General features: G+C 37.7%; 1 protein-coding gene across 1 annotated transcript in view; it reads right to left on the minus strand.

Annotated features, from left to right (window-relative positions):
- Positions 1-20,381, minus strand: part of MRPS9 (mitochondrial ribosomal protein S9) — a 33,719-nt gene that overhangs the window by 13,109 nt on the left and 229 nt on the right. The window contains exons 2-5 of the mRNA XM_055701980.1: positions 13,722-13,901; positions 5,008-5,070; positions 4,884-4,914; positions 2,496-2,575 (exon numbers count right to left, since the gene is read on the minus strand). Of these exons, the coding sequence (XP_055557955.1) occupies positions 2,496-2,575; positions 4,884-4,914; positions 5,008-5,070; positions 13,722-13,901 (354 nt within the window). The remainder of the gene's footprint in view (positions 1-2,495; positions 2,576-4,883; positions 4,915-5,007; positions 5,071-13,721; positions 13,902-20,381) is intronic.

Genomic DNA, 20,381 nt, shown 5'->3' on the forward strand with positions numbered 1-20,381 from the left:
ACATTCTTCTGTGTATCAGATGAAAAATAAATTGTCTTTTTCTCTACAGCTAAACTTTATTCAACAGGCAGAACAAAGACCACAATGGAGTATAAAGCAAATATCCTTTATGAAAGTTAATTTAATAGTCAAGGCATAACAAAATATATATTGGGCAGTTATAATACATACAAATATACAATTTTTAGTATGTGGATTATTAGCATAACTAAACAAATAATGCTGTGACCAGTTATATTATTAATTGCTAGTAAAATTCAAGTTCCACATGAGTCTATGTAGTAATTAATGGCATACAAGTTTAAGCTAAATATTACGTTTATCCGATTTATTAGACTTAATGCAGCAATTTAAAGGACATCCTCAAATGGGATCGATTACTTACACTAGACTGTATTAACACACAACCCTTTTATTTCCCTAGCCAAATTAATTAGCTTTGAGACTTCAAAATACATTTTGTTAAATACACATTAGTCTAATAAGAGGTTAAAACAATGTTGGGAATTTCATGCAGATTTCTGCTTTTATTTGGCTGACTAAAAAAACCCCTGTTAAACCTCACTTAGCGGATTTAGGTTTATAGAAGCCTATTTAACAAAAATATTCAGAAACAGTCAAAGAATGCTCAAGTATCCTGTACTAATGAAAAATGCATTTGTCAAACCCATTTGTCTGAAGGTGGTTGCCACACTATTAGAAACAAGACGCACACTATTCTTTTACAGATTTCTGAGGCAAGCTTGCACGCTCTAACTGCTAGTAAGAGCTAAAAATAAACTTGTGCTCCTTGTAAAATTTGTAATTTCTTCATTATGATGGAATGCAACAAAACATCTTGCCCTTGGGTTGCTCTGTTTCAGCCAAAACAAATGCAAATGGCTTGTCAGATGACAGCTGTTTGATAAGGCTCCTCTACAAGACCTGCATGCTTTACTTTTTTCCGTGAAACTTGGGATGAAAGGCAGAAGGCAGGAAGAGAATTAATGTAGCATACAGTCTAAAGGCAATGCTACAACCGTGATTAAGTAGAAAAGTTAAAAGGCACAGATTTTCCACAGCCTTGCTGCGTGCAACCCATCCGTGTAACAAGTTGACAGGCCTAGCGCGTCAGCTCCATCATCCTCTCCGACAGCTAAAACGCAGCATTGCATCCTTTTTCAGAGAAAATTTGCGTCTGCACCATGAAGCGTTGTACATTATTTCTTAGCACTGCAGGGGGCTCAAGTCCATATGGAACCTTCACAAATATTACCACAGATCAAACCAGCGGCGTTTCGAGGCAGATTTGACATACCTATTTAAATGAACAGCAGGGGTCCTCGGGCTGCCTCAGGCTGTGCAGGAGAAAACCTCTGTGGAAAGCCTATGCTGCAGCTCCATTACTCAGCAAAGACACACTCTACATTTATCATTCATTTCATTTCTGCCAGGGCAAGAAGCTCATTTGCCCAAGGTCAACAAAAAAAAAACAACAAAAAAAAAGGAGGGGGGGGGCATTGTTTTTTATTCTACTAAAGAAATAAATGTACCTGACAAGTGGGGATTTTGTCCTTTGGGTACACAGAACAAAATAAGTATCAGATGATTCAAATAAAAACACTACACTCAGTAAAGCTGTGCACTGAATTTGGTAATATAAAATTACTATTTTTTTTGACAACAGACTAACCATAGAACTAAGTAAAGACTACCTAACGAGGAAACAAAATCTGACATGACTGTCCAATTAAATATTTCTACATACATTATTAATGCTTTTGTCTTCTGTAAGTACACATAACAAACATGCACATCTTTCCATAAACTCCTCCAAAGAGGTAGATAACGCTTGCACCATTGATGGGCATAGATATGAAACGCCTGTTCATAATCCATGTTAAGACCAGGTCTAGTGATGTTCTGTTAGATACAGTGTTTCTTCATAAAGGTAAACAGATGTGGATCCTTTACTCCCTGGAACCGTACATTTCAGAAAAAGCCTTAAGTTTGCATGAATGAAACAGTCTAAGAAAAATCAATTAAGCAGTTTAAATGCAAATTTTCTTCACACTAAATGTCAGCACAAATAACATTTCATATAGCTTTGCCCTTCAAGGGAAAAGAGACTCCTATTTTTTATTCTAAAACAAATTCTTCTAGAACTAGTCATTTTAGTTGCATACATGTTCTCCGCTACTAACCATATACAGCCTACAAGTAAGTGTGCGGACTATTCAAACCCAGTCCATAGCCAAAACTGTAAAGCAAAGCAACAAATAAAGCAAGAACTGTTGCTGTTATGTAAGAGAATACATTCTCTTACACGTGACATAAAAATGCCCCTAATAATGGATATTGTGACATAAAAATACGTTTCATGTAGCTTCAGTGGTGATACTATGGCCTACTGAGAAAACATGAGTAAACTCACGAACTCCTGATATGCATCTCTAGAATAATATGTACTTGACTGGGAGCTAGCATTATTTATTACAGATTTATAACATACTTACATGCATTAACGAGTAATATGATTGCTTGCCAGTATAAAAGAGAAAGTGAAATGGTCGGCCATCTTCTCCCCACTGGATTTCTAATGAAAAGCAAGATTAGACAAGAAAGCAATATACACTCATTAAAAAAAATCCCTTGTATTTAATTGCAGTTATAAACCTCTTTCATAATACTGATTACCTCTTTAAATATCAGAGAACAAAGGCATTTTGCAGGTATTCAGCCTGTCTGGAAATCTAATGATTTAGACTACCTTGTTAAAAACCAATCTCCATGTGCAATTATAACCAAATATTTAATATAATATTTCTAAATATAATTTAGCATGAGGGAATCCCTCATGTACATCTTAAACTTTCAAACACTGTATAGTTGATATTAGAGATAGAAGCATCCATTTTAGAACATGACATACAAATTAAGAGACAACTGAAATCTATACGATGATTGTGGAAGATGAAAGGTCAATAGCTCTGGAAAACAGTGCTTTTAGCCCGCAGCAAATTTTTCAGTAGTATAATGTATCTAAACTAAACTAAGTATTTGTACAATTGTCTTTTGCAGGTAACATAACGCTTTCAGTACTTGGGTAATTTTAGGACTTGTTCATGTCGATACGTTTGGGATATTTAAATACAAAGATCTACGCTGTAGTTTACATAATTAGTTCAGCAAGAAAACATACATTCCATATAATTCAGCACATCCCATTTATTTTATTCATTAAAAAGTGTTATTTAAGGACAAATAAATTTCAACTTTGGGGGGAAAAAAATCCAACAAGTATAACACAACAAAGATTTTTTTACAAATTAAGTGACAAAAATAAAAATCTGAGAGCTTTTTACAAAGTGAACTATAGAGAAACTCCCAGCCATTTTATCCAGTGAAGCTCAAATGAAGCCATCTGTAAGCTACAAAGACAAAAGACTCCAATAACCTGCCTGATAAGCACAGTATGTATTGCATTGGAATGTTAAGACATAATACAACAGAAGTTGAATGTAAAGATGCAAAACTTACTAGAACAGAAGGAATACAGAGAGATTTTACCCACACATACTACTAGTGGAATGTGTGAATTTCCATGTAATGCAGCTGTGAAAGCATATTTTGTTGAAATTGCTGTTCAGAGAACATTCTGAAGGATAAATTTATGGGTTTTGTACTTCACAGTTATCAAAGACATAACGCATAGACAAGACAAAACTGCCTTAAAAGTGATACTTACTGAAAGTGTTATTTTTAGATGTAAATGCAAAGATACATATTTATACTAATTAGCTCTTACACTCCTCAGGACACAACTAGTATTTCAAAGAATTTTTTAGTCCTGAAAGCATATAGAATAGTAGCCCAAATCTGCCATAAAACAGCCCTTGGATTTTAAAACTGCATAACGACTAATGCTCTCCCACCATTTCATTTTCTACTTTGTACTTCACAATACTTTGAAGTTAGAAAATAATGCATGATACCATTTGAAAGCTGGAATTCCAAAATTTTAGATAATTTAGACAACTTTCTAAAAGATACACAAAGCACCAAAAATATTAAGTATCAATTAATTCCAGGAACATGAAAAGGAAGGACAGAAAACTGTAAGATTTTGCTGATAAATCAAAAATGCCCATCTTGAACTTGATAGCTCAGCGAATGCAGAATTTCACACCCACGCCACTAGTTCATATTAAACGTGACTCAAAAGTGGACAACAGGTTTTAATGTATCTTTTAAGTATTCTGTGTAAAATTAATTTGGCAATTTCAGTGAAGTTCTCACTGACCAACACAGTGGCATATCAGTGACAACTGGGGCTTAATATGGTGTCTCAGGAGCAAGATCAAAGACAGTGTGGACATCAGTGGAGAGTTAGGATTTTCAGGTCAAAACTGAGACATGATCGGGAGAGTTTCAACTCACCTTACTTACATCCTCAACTGGCAATTTCAAAACTGTAATTTTTAAGCTTTCAGAACAATGAAGTTACCAGGAAAACTTTTGGTTTAAAATAGTATTAATGAATATTTTATGGCTGTGATAGACAGCTCTGACAAAAAGCTACTGAATTCAACAAAAGGTTTTCCCATGACTTCAACAGATTCTGCACATCACCCTACCTATTATGTTTTTTTTTTAAAACAATGAAAAACATTTATTTATAGTCAGTTAACAAGATGTCTGAAAAGACCACTGCTATTCCAGAATCCAGCAGTGTCCTTTAGCCTAAAAACCAGAATATCAGATCAGGCTCTATGGCTCATGTCTTAGCAGTTATTAGGAACATGGGGGGAAAAAGTAAATCTGTGAAAATAAGGAACTCTACATATGCAGAAGTTCTAATACTTAGAAATTATAATAAAAAAGAACAATCTATGAACACTTACTTCTCTGCTCTGGAAAAATTTCAGAGGGATGCTGCAAATAAATAAACAAACATCAACAAAAGGAAAAAGTTACTTAAAATATCATGCTACAACTATTCAGAAATGCAACCAAAAAAAATCCTACCTTCATCATGGGCCTGGCTCGCTTGTCAAATAAGCCAGAAGGAAAGAGATAGGCAATAGCTTTCTGAAAACAAAATGAGAGACCATATATGTAATTTTTTCCAACAAAATCATCACCAAAATATTTATTAGGTACTTTCTTGTAGAGAAAACCAGTATAACTTTGGTACAGTAGGTAACTAAATCAGTAAGGAAGAGTGCCGCATATGTGCTGTCCTGAAAAGAAAAGCAGATGATTTTCTCAGAAATCCTCACCTAAAGTAAAAACCTCATTCTGAAGGCTATACTCTATATGAGAATGAGTGAACTTTCTTCTGCAAAGTTAAGTTTTTATGGTATGCATTTATCATAACTTACCAAAACTACTCAGTTGCAAAGACCACCTTTATACACAGTGTTTTTCCCCTGAAATTTCAAGTGCTCCAACTTTTGGAGGAAATCACAACATTTATCTTTCTGAAAATACCAGTGCTTGTTAACAGTACTTACTGAGAGACCAAGCATGGAAATTTTATTTAAAGCATCTGGACAAAGCAGAGTTTTACATTTAGAATCCCAATTTATACAGATGCAGTTTCCTCAAGTCTAAAAGCAACGTTTGTTGTGGCAGTAGAAGATATTTTACATAGCCTAAATAAGCATTTCATTGATCAGTGCATTTGAAAACAACTGTGAATCACTACAGTCTTTGCTGAACTTGAACTAACTGCTCAGGAAAGAGACTCTTAAATGCCATCTTTCTTCTGCTTAGATGCCCAAGGGTTTGCTAAAACAATTTAGCAAAGCACATCACATTCATTACACGCTCATTGTTTACCACTGGCTTCACTACGTTTAAGGTACATAATTTTCTTTTATTTAACCAATAGCTACCACTACGATGCATAGTTAGTATTATTTGCCTCCAACAAATAAAGCAGGTATACCAAAATTCCAAATCATTCTGGCAAAGTGCAAGGCAAAGCACCGTAAAAGGTTAAGCCCAATGACATGCATTTTTGTTCAACATCAACATACTCTCCCTCTTCAACATAACCAAAACATAATTTAATAAAGCACAAATATGCCTTTGTTTCCATTTGGTTTTAAGAACAAAACAGAAAATGCTAGCCATCAAAAATCCCCAGATGTAAGAGTCTGGCAAGCATAGCCAACTTCAGACACTGGGTAGTAGAGCTCAAGATCGAAATCTTGTTCTTGTACAGTAACATGGACTAACTGAATAAACCCCTCTGGCAGTGGTCTCATTTATATTTCCATTAGACAGTACAGAAAAGTAGAATTAAAATAAAATCAGAGTTTAAAAATCTTCTCTTTAAGAAGAACAGTTCTTTGTTGGTTAGGCTACCTCAGGGCTATTACTTGCTGATAATTTTTTCCATGGACATGGAGTGGTTTGTCAGTGCTTCAACTGATTTAATATGCATGGCGTGTAAAAAGACCTAACCTATTACTTTCATTAATCCCCCACTGGCATCCTGAAGAGAAATTTTGAGAATTCTGAAGCAAACAAAAGGCTTAACTTGATTTTATGAAATGGTAATTTTGTTTCTCTTAGTGACTACTATATTCCCATTTGTTAGTCAATGGGCATTTTATGCATACACACAGTAGGTGAACACCTATTTACGAACAAATGGGGATTAATTATGATGACAATAGAGAAATCTGCTGTGAACCAAATGATGTTAAACAAACACCTTATATAATATATTAAAAGAATTTATTACAGGATACTGAGACTGACTGTGTGTGTACTTAAGACGTAGTCTTTATACAAGCATTTCCAGAATCTCAGTCAAAATAGTTACAGTAACTATGACACCTTAATAAAAGCTAAATATAACAATTTAACATTTCTAATGAAGAGAATGGCTGCCATCTGAGACCTTCTACTTCTATAAAGTTTATTTTATATTGTTGAGTGTATATCATGTCTTTCACACTAAAGCACAAACAAACCCTACCGTCTACTTTCAGCTCTCCACATGACAACTAGCCAAACAGTTCACTGTGTAAGTTCACTTTTTCATTGTTCCAAAATGGAAAGAAACAAGAGTCTTCCTGCCTTCTACCTTTTTATGGAGATATAACAAAGGATGAGGTATTTGTCTTTACACCCCATTAGGAGCTATCCTGGGATGCAACAGACTCCAGTTCAACTTTATTCAGAAGTTTCTTAATAATTTTAAATAGCCGTGTCCTCAGACTGTACTTTTAAGCAACTACACAGCAAGTCAGTCTGCCTCTTGGAAACTTTATTTTAGAACCTGCTTTTGTCTATGCAAATGTTTCAATCTTGTAGAAAAGGGGTATTTCAGAGAAACTGTAATTCTCAACACCCACATGTAGTAGCAATAAAATAAGATGGTGGATCAAACTTAGGAAATGACATCAGAATTCATCTCTCCAAACTGCAATTGGAGGACAAATAACCATTAAATATTTTCCTGAAATCTGACAATGTCTTCAGATTTGGAACACAGGTTTCCTTTCAGGAATCTCCATGTCTCAAGTCAAAATTCCGTAGAGATTTAACTGCACATTCTGCGTTTTCCTGAACACAGGAAAAGCAGGTGAATGTCCTCTTAAAACTTTATAATCAAGGTTTAAATGCTAGCAGTAAAGTTCCCAAGAAACCTTTTAGATTTAACTGCAGTTTTCCATTCCAGGAGTGGCTTTCAGCTTAAGGGTTATGGCCCATATCCTTCTTCTAGTGCTTAATTTGACTTGAAGTCTAGATGAGAGAAGGAATACTGTGCTTAATATGACCAAGAACCTCTGTCTTCAGGCCATCATTTCAGCTATACAAGATTCATTCATCCCACTAGCCTCCACAGGGTCTGGGATGCTATTTCATAATTCTATTTGTTAAATCACACTGTTGCCACTGTCTTTTGAAATAAAACACAACTTTCTAAAAAACAAATATCCATCATTATTTTCAGCAGAAACACAATTAAAAATCCTGGTACCTAGTAACACACTAGTGTTTCCAAAAATAATTACATAAGCTACTGAAAAAAGGTGGAATAGGTACAGCCTGCTTCTGCTAAGAGTTACTATAAAAAAAAAAAAAAAATCTGAGCTATTTCCTTTCAGGATTTGAAAAGAATGTTTGTTTTTAAACTCCACTGTTGATCCATGCAGGAAAAAAAATACCCAGTAGTCACACCTTTCAAAATAGCAGATCATAATGAATATATGTTAGTAACATGATAATTGACATCAGACATTTCTTAAACTGCATTCGTAAACTTAACATTACTATAGCAAACTAAAAGAAATCCTGTTATATCATCACTAGTTCAGGGACCAGATGATTCAATATACTGCGCACAGGACTACAATGTCTTTCACTTGCAGCTCTAAGTTTAAATTCAAGCCAGTTGGAATAATAAGAACAGAACAAGCTTCCATCCCTATTAAAAAAAAAAAAATAAATCCTATCTGGCAGTCCTTCAAACATGCAAACCAATTCATTAAATAATCTGTCCAGCACTGCATGTGGCATGTCATGCAAATTCAGCAAACCTGCCACGCCTTTATTTTCCCTCTTCGCTGTGCATGTTGCACACACTGACTTCTGATCCTCCTTCCCTGCCTAGGTTTTATTTGCTCACTTTCTCAAACGTCAGAGACTAACTCTGAATCAAACAAATTCAGCTGGGTCAGTAAGGGTTACCTTTTTTTTTTTTTTTTCTCTCTAAGGTCTTGAGAAATTAAGAATTCAGTATCTTAATTCAAATATAGAGTTGACCAAGTCGTACTGGGATAGGGGAAGGAGACTGCGCCAGTTCAGTCCTTCAGTAACCCGCCGTAAGTGGGAAAAGTTTGGCAGGGCAAACTGATCTTGCCCAAGTGTCTTCCCACACTTTTGTTGGATCTACAGCTCAAACACAAAAACATTCCACTAATTTTCATTGCTGAAATCACGTGCAAAGATACGTATCTAAGTAATGTCCTGTGAGGAAAGGTATTGTGTAGAAAAGAATGAAAGGCGGAGGCGGGGAGGGGGATGAAAACACCTCCACCCTGGGGTTCCCTTGCAACAGATCCCTTCTGGCAGAGGGCTCAAGAATCCTGCTTATTCCTTTTTAGATATACACAAAACTTCAACCATGAAAACACTGAGGTGGAAGTGACACTTAATGCCATAACAGTTTAGTTTCTAAGCTTGCCATAACTGCTGGGAGAGTGACCATTTCTATAGGCAGAGATGCTGTCAGTACATAATTACATCAAAATGTCCTTTTATTACATCAAAACATTGTTGATGATTCTGTGTCACTGCTGCTCAGATATCACACATCTGAGCAATAGCCATTTCAGCTTCTGCTCAACTTCATCACGCAAAAGCCTTCTTAAACCTTGCCTCTTGAATCATGTTATTCAGCCACTGCACTTCAGCATTTCTGACTGAGATGTCTGCTGGAACAGCTCTTTTTCCTTCTAACCACACTAGCAGTATTCTTTAAGTTTCCAGCATCCAAAATTCAGAGTATTTGGGGAAGAACCAGGAATGAATGAGACAAAAATGGGAAGTGAAGTGTTGAATAATAAAAATAAAAAAACCAACCAACTATTTCAGACTTTACAAGACAGAAAAGGTTAACAAGCACACACACACAAAAAAAAAAAAACAACCCACAAAACAGCGACACACCTAAGATTACCTTGTAAAACAAAATCCTCCTCTAACAACTAACTAAAATTTATTGAAACCACCCCAATCATTCATCCCTGTTGAATACTAGCTTGGACAGAAAAAAGTTTCAAGTTCACAATAATGGATCATTTTAACCTCATCACTTAAAAAGAAAAAAGACCAACCACTAGCATCATATGAAAAAAAATAACCACTTTTTAATATTGCATTATTTTTATACTAATAATTTTCAAAACAAAAATTAATGTATTTTTCCAGAGCCTGCACAGGAAAAAAAAAAGCAAAAAACCTTTTGAAAGTAGCAGTTATTATTTCTGTCTTCATTTCAACTTTTCAAAACACTGAACGGTATTATACAAGGAAAAAAAGAAATACAGCAGTCATCAGTTCAGATGGATTTTGATGCAGAAGTAAGAAAATATTGATGCAGTTTGGCTACACCGGGGGGGGGGGGGGGGGCGGGGGGAGTGGAATTGAAAAAAGCATTCTAGTCAGCTATTTAAAAAACAATACAAAATCCAATATTTCTTGTAAGGACAATGCTGGACAATGCACTCTTCTTGCAGAAATCAAGTTCAGAAACATATTTTGTTCTGAATAACATTTCTGACGTTTCCATATTCACTCATTTCTAACACTTTGTGTTGCTAAAATCTGAATGTTATTTAGAAATCAGATGTGCTGAGCCACTTTTAAAAGTAACTGAATACAACCTATTTTTCATTAGTCTTAATTCACTGAAAGAAACCATACCCTATGAGGAATGAAGTTTTTGCGCATTTAACGTTTTCATAGTTAACCACCTTACTGCTACTTTTGCAACAATATATATACTATGGAAGATAAACATATATTTTAGATTCAAATTCCTACATCTTCTTGACAACAATCTAGTAGGTCCCAAGGCAGACAAGAGAAAATTAGCAGAGACCTCTAGCTTTTGAGTTTTACTAACTTTTTTTCCCCCCCCTAAGAGTATTGCTTTATGATGAGCTCATATCTGGGAGAGCATTTAGTGACTGCATAAAAATGAATAATAAAAATACTGGCATATAAATAGGTCATGAAGATTAAGACGCTTGTATTAATCTTACTTAGATTTCTGGGGTTTAAAGTAGAATATCACAGAACTGACAGTGGAAAATTAAGGTGGGCTGTTTACTACAACCGTAAGTTAAAACTTAAATCACAAAATAAAAGGATTACAGACTCAACCGGGAGAAGCACTAGGTCAGGACAGCAATCTCTATTAATTAGGTATCCCAGCTGGGCAGTGGGAATGCAGCTGTTAACTTGATCAATGACTTACCTAAATGTCATCTCTACTGATTCGCTTATAAATTACCAGCAAGTGAGACTAATGTACAGGTGCTAATTTATTTAAACTGTTCTCTACAGTTCTACATAGCTTTATAAACTGCATCTGGCACCTAATGTTAGCTGTCAGTTGTACTTAGACATGCCTGTCCTAACGACTCTGTTCATTAGAAATGAGCACAAATTATGAAATATTGTGAAAAATGATACATCAAATGTAATGGGCAAACCAAATCAATTAGAAAAACTTCATAGCACATATTCACACATAGGAGAATAAAACATCCTAGCTTCAGAGCGAGGTTTGTAATATCAATTAAAAAGCAATTGGAAGACTTCTGCAGAGTTATATATCAATTTGCTGGATTGTTTTTTCTCCCCCAGAAACACAGTTGTAATGCACAGCTTAACTTTTCATTCCTAAATAAAAGCATCAGTAAGATGCAATTCTGCTTCCACAACATCCAGAAGGATTAGCAAGTAAGTCAACTTACTTTCCTGTTTAAAACTCCACAAGGTTTAGCTTTTATAAACTATTCCTAAAATTCCACTGAAGGACAGAATTCTGATGTCTGCTTCTGAAACAGACTGCACAGACTGATTAACAGTGTAAGACATGGAGGTATATAAGCACTCATCAGAAAGAATTATTACTGTTCGAAATGTAAAGCTTGATAATTCCCCTGCCAGTGCTTAAGCAGCTTTTATATTTTTATAACAGAAATTTAATTATGCATAGCAGACACCATTACACACTAATTATTTTCCAACACCTGATGGAATATGAAGAAATCAAACATGTACCACAGATATTTGGTACCACCAAACAAAACACTACTCTTTTGGCTCCACTTCTCCACCTTTTCAGAAACAAGAGTCTGCAAAGCAGTCCCATATCTGTCACCTGCACTGCATTTGTAAGAACTGACTTCCAGAATGAATCTGCTTTTACTAATGATGGAGCTCAGTTAATTTTGTGCAAACAATCATAGTGCTGTGGATTCATAAGGAAGAAACCACTGCTTTGATACAGTCATTTACCATTTCTTGCAGTCTTGCTATAAGCCTTCCCACTAGACCCTGTCACAGAAGGATGCCAGACTAAAGATTAACACATTCACCTACCAGTAACCTTTCAGGCAAACAAACTGAACTATTAGCATCATCATCATCCTGTACTAATATGGGAGGTATTCTGGTGGCAGGTCTCTGCACGAATACTTTACAAGAAAGTAACTCAAAAAGATAAAGGTCATTAAAGTTCAGAAAAGCACATCTGAAAAATACAGGAAAAGGAAATTCTGTAGTCTCCACAGAAATAAGAAAGCCAATATACAGAAACAGGCTGCTAATACAGCTGGCTCAGATGCCTCAGTGAATACTTCTGCTGTTGAGAGGACTTTATCCACCCTACCCTGAGAGCTGGAAGGGTTCCTGCATTGGCACCTGTCTGTAGAAGAGCAAAGTGCTATCTATGACTCTGAACAGAAGCAGTCGAAATATCAGTGCATAGCTTTGTACTCACAAAGCTTGGCTTCCTACGGATTTGTGACTTGCAGTGAAGCTTCCCTTACGGATTTTCTGATACCTGATAAAACTCAAGTCTCATTTCAGAGTTTTTCTCAGCAGCCCATTAACTGTGTGTCTCTTCTCTACTTTGCTGTCTATTTTCAGAGAAGTTTTCAGAACTTAAGTTTTGAAGCCTGTCAAATATGTTTGAAATCAGCCTGTATCACCACCTACAGATGTAGGTCTGTCTTGGCATAAGCACGCTGTCAAGACCTCTTATGTGGACTCGGCTATGCTGACAGAATTTTGCCACTGAGAGGCAACAATCTCCTCACCCTCAAAAAACTAAACCATGCACTCCTCTTTTCGCACATACCATTACTATGTCTACCCTAAGGGCTCTGCTGATACACTGTGCTGCCATGGCTATAGTAATAGCATAGCTGCTGCACAGGAAAAGCTTCAGCCATGAGACTTCACACAGCTTCACCTAAGAATGAATGTCACCAAATGACATTTCTCCTCCCTACCTCTGCCGTGTGATAAAATAAGATAGAAATGACAGAAGTGAAGACCATGTGGGACATTAAAAAAATCCATGCAACAAAACATTTTTCTGAGTGAAAGGGAACGTTTCTATACATGAGCCTAAATGACACAGAGAAAGAGGAAGCCACCCATCTGTCAGTTGTCAGGAAACTGCAATAAAATACTACATTTGAAGCTACCGATATGAGCTTAAATTCATGTCTATATTAAAATCTCTAACCTAAACCAGAGTGGGAGTTGTAAAACATCCTATAAAGTTTAATTTGCATTACTAGCAACCACAGTATCATACAAGAAAACCTGACCTAAATATACACAGCAGGTCAAACTGTGGGTAAACATTTTGAAGTGCTACAAAAGCCTTTACAGTGCCTCTTATAACCTCAGATCAACAGGATTATCCATTAGTACTTTTTAAAAGAACCTACTGTGCTTTAGCAAGATACGGTATACAGCTCTATACTGTGATGTCTGACCTTACATGGTAGCAGGGGTAGAATCTCTATTCAGAGTCACAGTTGCAATGTTTTCAATGTATAGTAGTATTCTTTCTTATTCTGACAATTTGATTAAAATTCACAAAGAGCTGAGGAGCTCATGCTGAAGTAAAGTGCTTTCAATATCTGAAACTCTATAGTAAATTACTTCTCCAACAGAGCAACTGTACTTACATCAATATCCTCTTGGGTAAAAGTTTCTGGATCTTCTCCCATCATGTTGGCTAAATGTCTCTTTCCTAGGTTGAACTCTTCAATCTGTTTTTTAATAAATGCCTCCGTGTACTTTTCAGGTCCTGAGGCTCCTACATTTTTCCTCTGCACTGCTGTAGTGGTATAGATTAGCCTTAATGTCTAACAAAAAAGAAAAAAGAAAAGCGAGAGATTTATTTTATATTTTTGGCACAGTGAGCTCTAAATAAAATGAATAGTACACAAGCCACTCATACCTGTAAGAAGATTCAACACATTATTGTAGTAAGTTAGAAAAGGCAGTATTACTCATGAAACCGTTTACTTCCAATTGATTAATGCCCATAGAGATAAATACATTCTAAAAGTTGAACATTTTCACACATTACAATTAATTCAGAAGATTTTTCTGATGGAAAGAAACGTAGTTTCATTTTGGGAACACCCAGTAAAACAGCACTGATCAACAAATGCAGTCTTGAAAGAAAATCAAAATCTAGCAGCACATAAGCAGATTTTGCCTTCATCTAAAAGCATCCCATACAAAGTACGAACAGAATCTGTGGGGTAGCTCTCTAATGGCTTTCAGGAGCATATGGCCGCACAAATACTGCTAAAGGCTCTGGAAAGGCGAGGGAGTTCACAATGCCAGAATGGTTCCTTAAGCTATTTCACCATCTCAGGCAGAACAATTAGAAAAATAGGACGGTAGTTCTCACCAGCAAATACTACTGAGCATTGTTCCAGCTCAGAAATCATATCTCAGGGGACAGTTACCTTTTGATCTTTGTGGGATACAGGTTTGGTTTTATTTCTCTCAAGACAATCAGTAGTTAAGGTCACGAATTTCAACCAAACCCTCTGCCAGACAAACAGGAGCTTCACTGACAGAGCTGTAATGTCCCAAGGCTGGCCTAGTGCCAAAATTATGCACTATTTTGTCTCTCCAACATCAGTATTAAAGTCCTCTGCAGCTTAATTATTTGACAAACTGAATGAGAGCTGATTATTTGTGTGGTCTTCTGTGGGCAGGGGCAGAGCGGGAATCACAAGAAAAGAAAGTATGTGTGGGACAAAAGCAGAGACAGAAAAATAATCAATTCTGAATCAGAAAAATGCCCAGTTCTATTTGCCAGATAGTACCTCAAAACACCTCTCTCCAGCCCCTCCAACGTGCCACAGCTTGGCTTTGTAGGCAGCCAGTGCAGTTTCACAAGGCAGAGCGAGCCCATCTCACAGCCCACACCTACTAGCACTCCTTGCTCCACTCCCTTCACTCACCCTGTGCCAGCTCTGGCACTTGGACTCTTCTGCAAGCCAGCTCAGCTCCCTACATGCGGCAGAACACTGACTTCCAACAAGTGGCCAGTTCTCAGCTGAGCGGGTAAGTCTGAGCAGTTCAGAGAAGGCTCTGAGGAGAGCCAAAGCTGACACGAGAAGACGGCTGAACCACACAACCCTGAGCAAGGAAGCAGAGGGAGAGTCCTCTCTTTCCTTTCTTTCAGCAAATTATTAAACTGCCTTTGCTGCTCCTGGAGCTGCAGCCTCAGTCTACCTTTAGCCAAACATTAAAACCCAAACACACGCAACAAAGTGAACTAGTTAGGGTTCTTATTATAAAGGAACAGAATAAAGCTAGTATTTGAAATTATTAAATGCCCATGTCATGCAAAGTGTCTTCTCCAGACCACAATTTAGACGTGCTCACCATTTTGATGGATTTTACCATTCTAAGTTAAGCTAGTATGAATAGCATAAAAAACTTGCTGTCTTCCTGTAACTAATACAACAGTAATCTTCAAACCCATTTATAACCGCAGTGATACAAACACACAACTCATCAAAACAAGATTACACGGATATATTTGCAAGGTAAACACTACAGCAGATCAAACTTCCACCTTCTGTTAGCAACATGAGTTAGCTTACATGAACTTCTCCTGTGACTAGAAGCTTTGGGTATTCTGTATTACACTTTCAACTCCTACATGAACAGGAAATAAAACACGGCTTTTCTTATACTTTTGCAGAGCCTAGGTGGTATTTTGGACATCTGACAGCCCAGGATAGGCTGGCTGGTCCAATGCATCTAATTGGCTGCACATAAGTAAGTGTAAAGCTATTCAGGATCCATTTACCCGTCCACGATTGTCTCAGGCTTAATATACAAAATCTGACAACCCCACCTAAAATTTCGATTTGGAATAAAAACGACAATAGCCTGCCTTAAACCTATGCACACCACATACCTGTGCTGCAGGATAGGTTCTGTGAATTCAGTAAGGTTTGATATAGCAGGTAAGGTAATCCCTGAATAACAAGGTCACACGAGATGGAAAGAACTGACCCTCTATGCTTTTACACCCTGATATAAAGATATGCCCCCCAAGGCACATACCTCAGAAAAGTAACCAATACTTCTGCCAGAAAAGATTTAAAAACATCTCCAAGACAGAATTTGTTGCTGAAGAGCCTGTTGTTGCTTTGTTTTCTCCAAAGTTTATATGTATCACATGCAATGCTAGTCCTGGTTTGCCCCTTCTTTTTTTTATATTCATGTTTTCTGTGAAGTTACATTGACATATACAGAATTAAAAGAAAAATAATCAAAAATTTAAATTTACACATTTTCCACAGGCAAGGCTCTGATGATTTCCTTAGAAAGCAGTAAGGAAAGCAGAGGTATCTGCATATTCCCTATTCTTCTCTCCTAGTCACTCCTCAGGAAAGAATTCAATTCATCTTCTGTCTTACTTGTCTTAATAGTAACTAATTATTTGTAATTCATGTTAATGAACATATGATTCCTTATTACTTGGTCCAAAATTGCTTTCTCTCTGCTATGCTTTAAACAGAATACTTTAAAGTTAAAGATTGCTTTCTTTTATTCCTGTCAATTTCTATTGTAATTTTCTCATTTTTGTCCTCCTTCCCTCAAGCTATTCATATTCTTCCCTAGTTTCAATTCGTCACTAATCAAAAGTCCCTGGACACACAAACTGTTCATAATTAGAAAACAGCCTCTTATGCAAATTAATATCTATTGTATTGGGTACCTCTTCTGGGATAAGAGTACTATTTCATGGGTGGTACAGGCAAGAACTGCAAAGCACAGCTAGATGCTTCTGGCATTTCAGTCAAACAGGAAAGCACGCTCCTCTACTTTCTAGAGGAAACCATAAAGGTTTGCATTCACTTCTACATATTTCCTAAAGCATTACTGCAGACAGAAGCCTCATCATTACTTAAATAATAATGTTTATTAACAGTACTCCTGAAATAACAGCCTCTTCCACCAGAATAGAGGGGAAAGGAAAGCCTTTACTTCTGCACCCAACTCCTTGGTATTGTCTCACCTCCTGACTTCTTCCTGAGCAACCTAGCTTGGCAAATCCTGATTTTCCAGGGAGACCGTAAATTTATAGAAAATCAGCTTATGTAAAAGTTGCCATAGGAAAAAAAAAAGCAAGCATTTTCAGACAACTTCAACTTCTGTGGCCTATTTTTTCCAAGAAGAGAAAGAACTAGGACTTGTCTGTTTACTCCTCCTGTTCATTTTGCCATTTTGGAGTCATATGCATATAAAATCAACACGTATCACTAACAGAAGAATCAAGATGTCTGTACTTTTGGAATGGGAGGAAAGAAGAATTGGAGACAGGAGGGTTGAATTTAAGAATAAACGTTGCCTCTTTCACAACATGACATAGTTACACAGATTGAGGACAACACCAAACGATGTGGCAGGCATGCAGTTTCACCATTTTCATGCTGCTTCCATGCTCTAAGCTGGCAGGCTTCAACCATCTCCTCTTCCAAAGCCATGCAGCACACCAAAAAATCTGTACTAAAAAGTTATCTTTGGAATAAAGCTTCCCTAGGAGACACAGAGCTGGAGGTGTTTAACCACAAAAGCATGCAGGACTACAGCTGCCCTGTGTCCACTGCTCTGATTACTGGCACAGCTAGTGCTACTTAACCCAGTAGACATTGAAGATACAAACACTGGCCCTCTAGTCACTTGTTGCACAAGAAAAAACATCTATTATGTAGCAATCATACAGAATGTAAATGCGTGGACCCATCTCCAGTTTCTAAAGAATTACTTTTTGTTCAGTGGACAAGTTGTGGCTTTCCGGTGTTTAGACCAGTATTTACGGAATCTCAGATTCCATTCAGCCTACAAACTAATTAGGTAAGCCAGTATCAGGTTTATGTTTTAAGAAGCATTTTGTAAAACACATCAGAAAGTATGACAAGGTGTCAGCAAATATGCTTAACTGATTTTATATTATCTTTATACTTAATTTCAAAAAGTACTTCATCAGAAAAAACCTCTCAAAATGAAGTCTCCTGAGAGGTTAACTGTAAAACGGCATTTCCCCACCCAGAAAAATTCTACTTTCTGTGCATATTTGACCAAATCTATGTATTAAGTTTTGCTTACACTGTGTACTATGGAAATAAAAGATAGTAAATGTATAGATACATGGCAAGTGTCAGAGGTGCGTAACAGGGAACATAATTTAGATCCAGTTGTTCTGAAGCACAAGGAATCAAATATTAACAGGCTCTTCGACTTTAGCTTAGTAACAACTGCAGGAAAAAGCTACTCTATTCCAAGTATGTAGTCCTGAAAGACCATCACCAAAGTTCTATCATCTTCTTTTGATATCAGTACATATACCATCCACAGTGATTTAGAGAAAATACCCGACCCAATCAAATTAAACAGCGTGTATGGCACTCTGTACTTCTCTGTTGAGAACAGCTATTCAAACACATTGGAAGTGACTGACAGTAACTAAGCCAGATCTTTTTTTTTTTCTTTATAAATTGTGCTAAATCTCTGCAGTTTGCTTATTAGAATAATAAGAAACTAAACCTGTTGCTCAGTCAAAGCTAAGGGAACAGGAATTACGAAGCTTCTCTCCCATTTCCTCTCTCAACACCAGACACTTTCAAATGCAAAAAAAAAAAAAAAAGGCAAGAAATTAAACTGTTTCCCCCACTAAGATAGCCAAGAAGTAATGACCTAAACAAGAGATTTTTAAGATAGGCATCATAAGAAGTTCCTTAACAGTAAGGACAGGTAAATGCTTAATATAAGAAACAGCTACAGCAGGTCAGAACAAGGGTACATCAACTTATTGCCCTGTCCTCAACAGCAGCCAGGCATGGGCACAAGGAGAGGAGAAAGAAGTAGTAGTAATTTTCCCAGGACACTTCCCCAGTTTCCAGCAATCTGTGATTCAAAGACATGCTGATATCTTGTTTTTAACAGTCCTCATTGGAATTTTCTTCCAAGTTCCTTACGTTGCTTTTTGTATTCACACAACTGCTTGGTATACTGAATATCCTCATTGAATACTTCCACAGGTTAACCACACCTAATGGAAAGAACAGTCTCTTAAGTTTCCTGAGCCCTTGCCTCCCATTTGTTCCCTTCATATCCCTTAGTTCACAGTTAGATGATTTGTATATAGCTATAGGCTTAGGTACCTGGGGGCAGGAGGAGTAGATAGATGATCTCTCAAAGCCCCTTCCAGCCCTACCTTCTACAGTGACTCCTCCTCCGAGATCATTTCCTTACTTAGAACACAAATAATTTTCAGCTCAAACTCAAGCAGATGCCTAGCCAGGAAAATGAAGCTACAATCATAACCATACCTTCGATGCAGGACAACCAAAGCAACATAAACTATTCCAACCGAGAACAAAATCAAGCATTTGCACATTTTCAGCCCTATTCTCTTTCTCATTCTGCACAACTTAGCCGTGTGTACTTCTGAGCGATGCACAGAGTACTACCCGCACAAGCACCAGGTCTGTATCCCTAAACGGGTAAAGTTAACCTAGAAGTAACCAATATAAACAGCTCAGATTGTTCCTTCCAGCATTACCTCTCATTTCCTCACTGCATCTACCTTCTGTGACCCCACGGTTTGGTTGAGTTCAGCCACCCAACAGGTCTTCGGCCCTTACTCTCCTGAATTACTTTGTAACTATAAAGTGTCACCAGCATGCCTTTTTATCCACTTGCTGGTCACTGATTAAATAAATATACATGTGTATGAAATACCACCGCACGGACACAGTGGCTGCCCACAACACTGGCAGCAGCTACGCTTTTTAACTGAGCGGTGACCGGCCGAACACCGGTACCTCCCAACGCAGACAGGCAACGCCGGTCGGTCAGAAGTCACTGCACTCCCGGTGCTCGTTTCTCTCTCCATGCGGGAACTGGGAGGCTTCATTCCCTACTCACCTGCTGACCAAACACCAGTCGAGATCATCAACCTCAAAAACTACCATGTCAAGGTACCTGATTTCTGCGTTGGCTGCGGTCTCGAGATGACTGTTAATTCTAGCGCTATAAACACGTCAGGGCTTAACCACGCTTCCGCGCGAAGTAACGGCGGCGCCCGGGAGGCTGACCCGCCCGCCAGCGCCGCCGCGCCGGCCCCGCGCACAGGCCGCTGCCTCGGGGACCGGGCCGCCGCCACATCCCGGCCCAACCGGCGCCTCCGAGCCGAGCGCGGGGTCACCCCGGCAGGGACACAGACAACTCCCCGCCCTCCCCCACCCCACCTTCCCCCTTCCCGCCCGCCTGCGGTGGCCGCGGGAGGAGCCGCAGGGCAC

The sequence above is a fragment of the Falco cherrug genome, chromosome 2 (assembly GCF_023634085.1).
Source record: "Falco cherrug isolate bFalChe1 chromosome 2, bFalChe1.pri, whole genome shotgun sequence".
In the NCBI taxonomy this organism is placed as follows: domain Eukaryota; kingdom Metazoa; phylum Chordata; class Aves; order Falconiformes; family Falconidae; genus Falco; species Falco cherrug.